At 51.0% G+C, this 7,914-nt stretch overlaps 2 protein-coding genes across 2 annotated transcripts in view; both read right to left on the bottom strand.

Annotated features, from left to right (window-relative positions):
* LOC103612713 (dimethylaniline monooxygenase [N-oxide-forming] 2) overlaps positions 1 to 2,137 on the bottom strand; it is a 9,834-nt gene extending 7,697 nt beyond the window's left edge. The window contains exons 1-2 of the mRNA XM_017729654.1: positions 2,050 to 2,137; positions 1,380 to 1,452 (exon numbers count right to left, since the gene is read on the bottom strand). Of these exons, the coding sequence (XP_017585143.1) occupies positions 1,380 to 1,407 (28 nt within the window). The 5' untranslated portion in view covers positions 1,408 to 1,452; positions 2,050 to 2,137. The remainder of the gene's footprint in view (positions 1 to 1,379; positions 1,453 to 2,049) is intronic.
* LOC103612523 (dimethylaniline monooxygenase [N-oxide-forming] 1) overlaps positions 1,958 to 7,914 on the bottom strand; it is a 6,178-nt gene continuing 221 nt past the window's right edge. Inside the window, 8 exon segments of the mRNA XM_017729571.1 lie at positions 1,958 to 2,405; positions 2,921 to 3,120; positions 3,352 to 3,512; positions 3,923 to 4,085; positions 4,169 to 4,357; positions 4,542 to 4,723; positions 6,061 to 6,408; positions 7,891 to 7,914. The exon segment at positions 7,891 to 7,914 is cut by the window's right edge and continues 221 nt beyond it. Coding sequence (XP_017585060.1) covers positions 1,958 to 2,405; positions 2,921 to 3,120; positions 3,352 to 3,512; positions 3,923 to 4,085; positions 4,169 to 4,357; positions 4,542 to 4,667 — 1,287 coding nt within the window. The 5' untranslated portion in view covers positions 4,668 to 4,723; positions 6,061 to 6,408; positions 7,891 to 7,914.

The raw sequence follows: 7,914 nt of genomic DNA, 5'->3' as shown, positions 1-7,914 counted from the left end.
TTCTTGTGGGCTTCAGGACGCGGTCCCACGGGGTGAGGATGCCCTGCCGTGCCCCCTCCCAGCGCCCAGGACCGCCCAGTCGGTACTGGTAGGGGGAGCAGGGGCCAAAGAAAATGGTGAGGGCCAGCCGAGGGTCTGTGCAGAGCAGCCCCAGCACGCTGGGCTTGGCACCAATGAAGGAGGCGAGCGTGTCCAGGTAGACCAGCCACTCGGTTTTGAGGACTTCATCAAAGGTCAGACCAAACCTTAATGAATCAGAGAAGAAGAAGAGGCAGGAGAAAGATTGGTGTCAGCAGGGCCTAGAGGAACTAGAGTGCAGGTCCTCTGCATCCTTGTTGTTATTGCCTCTGGGTTCCTTTTAGGAAAGGAGTGGATGCACATGCAGTGGGAACCAGATCCTGTCCATGACACAGCACCCGTAAAGTGATGCTGGCTCATGTCAAGCACTCAGTCTTTCACTTTGTTATTCATGAGTTCCACCTCTTTCCCCCCTTCACCTTGGAGAGTCTTTGTTAACAGACTTTGGCAAACCAGTTTTGAGTTTTTTTCAAAACAAACAAACAAAAAGCCTAAACCCCCCTTTGCTTTCTGCAGAGAAGTCATGTGCAGCATGAGAAAGGTGGCACACTTTGATATCCCTCATATACATTTCCACCAAGTATTGCACAAATACACAGTGACCTGGAGAATTGCTTCCAGTTCACCTTTTCTGCAGAATTCGCAGCTTCATGTCCCACCTTCAGTGGGCTGAAAAAAGCCCACATCCATTTAGCCTTGTATTGTACAGCCGCTGTTCTGTGCAATTCTGTATTTCACTCTTCTATACATTGTCTCCTTTAGCTATTTAAGTGAAGCATCCAGTTTCCTGGGATTATCTCATTCATTCCCTAATCCTTCTTAGCCTTTTGCCAGCCTGTGAACCACACAGCAGTGTGCTCAGATACCTGTTCACACTGAGCCAGGTCTCCCTGCCGAGAGATGAGACAATCTGTGTGTTATCCTCGTTGGTTGTGGGTTGGCCTTTTTTCCCCCCCAGCTGAATTACTTTGCATTTATTACCATTAATTTCTCTGCCATTTTACGTCTCGGTCCCTGGGGATCCTGGCACTCTTCCCCAACTCCCAAGCAAGCTTTAGTCTTGAGTACCCTGAATTCATTTCTTCCTGTCACCAATAGGCAAAATATCAGTGTAAAATCAAAGGTTACATTGGCTCGATGTGAGTGAGTAAAGGGGAAGCTGCATCTGGGAATCCTCCTCTCTCCTCTGCCATACGTACAGGGAACAGGCACGGAGGGAGAGCCTGTGTGTTGCTGCCCCAAAAACTCCAGGGATTTTTCAATCCACCACGAAACCTTTGGGGCTCTGGGGAATGACTTACCATCGGACTTGGTTTTTCTTCTGCTCATTTACTTCCTTCTCCATGACAGACTGGGAAGGCAACTGACACAAGCCTGGAAAAGAGAGGAGAGCATCCTGCCGAGTTTACCTCCTGAGGGGGAACTGTGAACTCTTTCAGTGATGCAAAATGTGGGAATCCCTTGCCTGGGAGGGCAGGAAAGTCTCATTGCTTGCAATTTGTTCAGCAGTGTCACTCCTGCCAGAAGCCAGCCCTCCATAATATTCCAAATTAACCCACACCTTTTCATTCACCCACACCTTTTCCTGCTCTCACAGATGTGTGCTGTCAGGGCACAGGCAGCTGATGTGGGTTCAGATGGGCTGTGCAAGCCCCAGAGAGGATCATCCCGAAGAGAAACCCCAGAGCTTCTCATCTCTGTGGAGTAGTCCTTACCCAGCCCTCCATGGGGTTATTCTTATTATTTTTATTAAAAAACCCCAAACAAAATACGAGCAGGTTTCTTTCCTGACTTATGTTGCTGTAGCTTAGCTGAAGTGAAATAACTTGGGAAGTCTGAGCCTTGAAAATGCTCCCTTGTCTGCTCTGAAGTGAACTTCTTAGCTGTGGGATCTCCCTTGTGGGAGGGACCATACATGTCCAGTCTGAGCTGCATTTTGGGACACAGGAGGGCTCACATTTGCTCCCCTACCTTTGAAGACACGGCTCACCCAGCGTGCCTGCATCTCTGCCACGGGCATGATGCCTCCTAAGGGCTTAATCAGCCCAAGGACAGCCAGGGTGGGCTTCTGCAGGTGGGTTGGGAACACGTATTTGTAGAGGGATGCGTGCTTGTTTTCCACCGTGACAACCGATTCCTCTAGGAATGGGAAGGAGACATTGTAGCCTGTGCAGAAGACAACAACGTCAATGGGCTCCTCCTCAGGGCAGTTGTGGAAAACAACGGAGTTGTCCTTGAACTCCTTCACGCCCGGCTTGATGGTGATCCTGCCTGTCAGGATGTAGCTTGGGAGGTCGTCGTTCAGCACGGGCTCACGCACCAGGCAGCTGTGGAGAGCCAGGGGAATGGGAGTCTCTGAGAATGGGAGACCACAAACAAGCCCTGCCAGGGCCCCTGCTCCTCTTCCCCCACGGCCCACCAGCTCACACCTCCTGGTGTCATTTTCTCTGAGCAAACAGCCCTGCCCCCCACCTCCAAACAATAACAGGTTTCCCCAATGTCACCCTGTCCCACAGCATGAGTGATTCGTGGACATCTCCTGCCGCCTTCTTCCCTTCACCCAGTTACTCCTTGAATCATCTCTTTTCAGAACTGAACCATGCTTTAAGCCTTCCTTCTCTTTTCCCAGGGACCCTCAGGAGAAAAACTCCTCTGGGCCTTCCTAGGCTTTTCCAGCATGCCCAAACTCTCACCACTTAAGGGAGCTACAGCTTATCTTCTCCTGCTGGGCTACAAATTCCTCGTTGGAGATCACTAACATTGGTGGATGTTAGTTGATGAATATCTTCTCCTGCCCACACCACAAGCCCATCTGCATGGGATAGAAGCCACCAAGAAGTACCTCTTCTCTGGTTGAAGGCCATAGTTTTCATGGTTGAACCTTTGGTTCAGCTTGTAACTAAGCAACCACCATGGAAGGGGTCTGGGGAGGTTGGTTTTGATCAGGCTCATAAGGCGAGTGTTTAAAACCATATCCCATGGGTAGCCATGCTCAAACACACGGCTGAGCAGCCAGGATCCTCGAGTGGTGCTGATGGTCACCTGGAAGAGAAGAGTCAATGGTTCAGGTGATGAATTTGCTGCTTTTCCTTTGTAAGGTAGCTCAGAGGGGCATGGGGCAGACAGCTGTGCAACAGAAAAGCAGCAACAGCATCTTTAAGACCTCCTGGCTGCTGCTGGTGGAGATGAAACAAGAGACAAGAGAAAAACCAGCTTGCTTTCAAGGTAGGATTTTGACCAAGAAATTCAGGCTCAGAAAGGCTATTTGTACACCATGTCCCTACGGTGACAGTACACTGAGCCGTTGTCCCCAGTGTCCCCTTCCCCACGCCCCGGGGATAGCTGGGTGGTGGCACCTTTGCAGCTACACGACTGGCCTCCACTGCGATGTCCACTCCTGAATTGCCCATGCCCACCACGAGGACACGCTTGCCCTGGAAAATGTCAGGATGCTTGTACTGCCGGCTGTGGAAGTACTGCCCTCGAAACCTCTCGATGCCTTGCGGAAGAAGAAATGAAGCTTTTAAGTACTTGAGCATTTGTGGGGTTTGTTGGGAGAACTGGTGCAAAAACCCAATCCAGATGGCAAGAGCAAGGAAGTGCAATCACTGGCCACCAGGGACTTGGGGAGGTCCAGCCCTCTGTCCCATGCAGACAGAATTGATGCTTCCTCTCGAAAATGGGTTCTCAGAGACAAAGCCTCTGAAGCATGAGAATGTATTCATGCCAGCAGGTTTGGAAAGCAGAAGCAAGAAAAGGAAGGGAGGATTTTCCCCAAGGAACCCCTAAAACTTCTCTCCCCAGCCCCTGGAAGCAGGTAACTACAAGCAGCCTTATACTGTACCGGGAAAACAGTGCAGGGGGAGGGATGGCTCGGAGAAATTGCCGCTGCAAACCATAACAGCATCAAAGACATGCGATGTCTGCTTCCCACCCGCCTCTGTGACCACATTCTACTGGCCCGTGGTGGCAAAGTCAGCGTGTTTATGGATACTGACAACGGTGGTCTAAAATATGGAAGTGAAGCAAAGTCACCACCAGCACCCAGCACGGGTGGGGAGCAGGGCCGTGCAGGGCACCCATCACTCACCCCTAATTTGATGTGCTCCCGGAGGCTGAAGTGCTCAGCGTAGCGCTGGAGGTAGTCCAGGAACTGGGCATTGGGCAGGAACACTGGGAAGTCCTCAGGGAAGGGGAAGTCGGAGAAGGCAGACATCTCCTTGGAGCTGTTGCTGATGACTGACGGATAAAGGCTTGGCCGGCCGGCCTCAATGTGCTCCTGCCATGGCACCCCGGGGTGCATCAGCCCAGGCTCCCCTGGACTCAGGGAGTGCAGCTGGGACAGGTCAGCACCCAGCAAGCTCTCATAGCCCTTCCACACCCACTGGAGCCCAACTCAACCCTCTCCCCAGCCTGCAAAGCTGCAGCTCCCGAGGGGAGGAGGACAGGAACCGCTGGCTCACCGTGTAGCGCCAGAGCCCCCCGATGTCCTGGCTCTGCTCAAAGCACGTGGGCTCCAGCCCCTCGTCCAGGCAGCACTTGGTGGCTGTCAGCCCGCTGACACCCGCGCCCACCACAGCCACTCTCATCCCTCTGGTCTCTACTGGGATCCTGGGCTGTGAACAGGGTTTAACCTGGGAGAAACCTCACAGACAATCATCACACTCTCAGGGGGCAGCTCCTGGCATACCCTCTGTATTTTTTTGGATTTCTCTATATGCTACCGCCAAACTTCATTCCATTTACCAGCACTCTGGGCTCTTCATTTACAAGTTAGACTGAACGTCTTAAATATTTTCTTTTCTTTATTTTAAAAATCTATCCACTTTCACAGTGCACTCCCTGGGCTGCTTCCAAACCCCTGCAGCTGCCCTGGAAGCTGGCTTTGAAAGAATATAATTGACCCACAATTCACTGCCAGTTTTTGTTTACGAGCTGTGTTTAAACTATCCTGCCTTATCAGACTTGCAAATATTTGTATTTTATCTTTGGATATCTGCCTCTCTCAGAAAAAAAAAAATGCACTGGGACCGTTCAGTCTCTGCATCACTGACAGGGTCCCATCACCCATCCCCAGGGAAGATGACGCTGACTTTGACATGGCTATTGAGGCTGATAGAGGGGCTATAGGTGTGGCACACCTTTGATTTAGGATACTTTTGTTTCCCTTGCAGGGCTGAAAGCTGGAAAGGCAACAGCCCCTGGATTGACGTCCAGCCCTACAAAGCTCCCAGGGCTGCAGTTAGGATGATGGATCCAAATTCTTCTTGGTAGCACCAGGCAATAAAACAAGGGGTGATGGCCAGGCTCCGTGGCTTGGCTGGACAATGCCAGAGCAGGGACCCCCACACAGGTGCCCTGGGGGTGCTGCTGCAATCTGTGGTTTAACCCCAGGGCTGGAGGGAGCACCCTGCTCAGCTGAGTTACTAATTCAACATAGCAGGATGTCACTACGGGTGGTACTGGTTCCTCTGCCCTGAGAAGTACTTTCAGCTTCCACCAGACACAGAGGAAGGTGTATTCACCAGGAAAAAGAAAAAAGGTCTTCAGTAAAAAAATGGGATTGGACACAGTATTTTCTAAAACCCACCAAATTCTCCAGAACTATTTTAACTTTCAGTCATAAAGCAACACCTAACGAATACTCTGCTTTCCCATGTTGGAAAAACCTGGGCTTTTTCCTTTGTAAATGAAGAAAGCACTAGCTAAACTAGCTCACTGTTTATGGTCTTGGGGGAGGCCTTTTTTTGCATGGTGGGAGCTAACTTAAATCACAGACACCTCCCAGCTACATATGCTATTTGATTCCCTACCCTCTTGCAGAGAAGCTACAACTAACACACAAAAAACATTGATTCTGCCACCCTGTGCCTGTTGTGCCACACTTTCCACACTGTCCCTGCAAGTATCCAACCCCAGAAGTGCCAAGGTGTGGGGTAGGAAGAGAAGGAAAGGCTTCTCAGCCCCCCCAGGAGCACTTACCTCCAGCTCCAGCCACCTGTGCTCTGTGTCACCTCCGCTGTGGGCAGAGAGCCCCTCTCGCTCCAGATTTATAGGTGAGATGTGGTGCTTTGGCGGGGGCAGGGAGGGCAGGCAGCCACCCCCCTCCCACAGCAGTTGCACAACCCATGTTGTGGGAGAAGTGGCTGGAGTCTTCTGCTGTCCTGCAGCGCTGGACAGCCCAGCTCTTGATCCCCGAAAGGGTGGCAGAGAGTGGAGTGCTCCAACTTTGTCCTGCAGTCATGCCAGGGGACCCGTGGGTGAGAGGGCAGCTCCAGCTGTGGGATCTTTTCACTTGTCCCATGGCTACTTTCCAAAAGGGGGCTGAAGCTGCAGACAAACAGCAGGTGTTTTTCAGGACTTTGCACCCAAGGCACCTTTGAGGAAAGAGAGCTGCTTTTGTGGTCACTGCTCACGGGGCACAGAGGCTGCATTGTGCCATCAGCCACACAAACAGTGCCAGTGCCTGGCCGGAGGCAGCCCATGCAAACTGGGAGAGTGTGAAATGGCCACAAACACCAGTGTACCAAGGTCCCAGGCACAAAGAAAGGGGAACTGTTGGCTGAAACATCAGTGTAGGACATAGAGCCTACCCAGGTATCTCCCAGGAGTGAATGATCATGGAAATGAAGGGGATAAGGGTGGCTTTGGATGGGGCTTTGCCCTCAGATATTCGATATATTTAGGGGGGACTGGTAAGAAAGTATGAAATCCCTGCAAATGAATACAGCTGGACATGGAGATTGTAGAAGCCGTGGAGAGACAGTTGATAGAGGACTGGGGCTTTAGGAAAACCAGTGTTTAGAAAAAGACAAAGGTATTTGTGCCATGGGGATGACAGCAAAAGTCACTGGGCTCTGCAGAATGAGTGCAGGGGACACAGTCAAAGCTGCCAGCCCGCCAAGACCTCACCTTGTCACTGATAAAGACAGTCCCAGGGCAATGGGCCCAGATTTGATATCAGCTCTTTCAGCAGTTTGAATAACCAAGGAGTCCACAAGGGAGGGGGAGAAAAACCCATCCAAGCTCTGCAGAACAGAGGGTGATAAATAAAGTGTCCAACACAGATGTCTGCTCTGGCCCTGTATTTTGATTTGCAGAGGCCAGTGGGACATGTTTACCAAGGCAAACGGGCAACAGGGCTTGCACATCTTTGACATTGTTGGGATTTGCACAAGCTCTGTCTCCCAGCTCTCCCTCACACTGGACCCTTCTCCAGACACACAAAACCTTGCTCCTGCAAAGATGCTTGCCAGCACTCAGCGAAAAAGAGTAGGGAATCCACTAAGGCAAATATTTTATTCTTTATTTGCTTCTGCTTTTTTTGAGTTTCCCAGCAGGCATTCAAGAGACTTGCCCTTAAAGGGATGCTGTGGCAGCATTCCAGGAGTGCTGTTAGTGCTTTTAGGAGGGCAGTTCAGGGAAGCTTTCTAAAAGAACAAGTTGTTTTTGGCAAAGATGAGCTGCTGGTATAGAAATCAGATGAGATGCCTTTTCTGCAGCAGCTGCCAGTAAGGCTAGCCCCAATTCTGGTGAGGAATCCAGTTCAGAGGTGCAGAACTAGATGCAGTGAGTGATACCACATGAGTATAGTGTAAAAATACCTCCAAAGCCTCACTGCCTTAGGGCTGTAGTGTTCCCCTCCACAAATACCCCTGGCAAGGGTCTGGGCCAGGTGTGCAGAACAAAGTATTAGTGGAGATGGACGTGAGATAGCAGGGAGGCAATTAATGCAATTATGCACATGCATGCCCAGGGTGCTGAAAAGCCCTTGTCAGGAAAACACAGAAAAATTCTTGTTGCTTTACTCACCTCTGCTGCTGGCATGGCAGGGGA

This window comes from Corvus brachyrhynchos, unplaced genomic scaffold, assembly GCF_000691975.1.
Source record: "Corvus brachyrhynchos isolate BGI_N302 unplaced genomic scaffold, ASM69197v1 scaffold101, whole genome shotgun sequence".
NCBI lineage: Eukaryota > Metazoa > Chordata > Aves > Passeriformes > Corvidae > Corvus > Corvus brachyrhynchos.
Note: the sequence above shows the minus strand (reverse complement) of the source record. Positions and strands in the feature narration are given on the sequence as shown.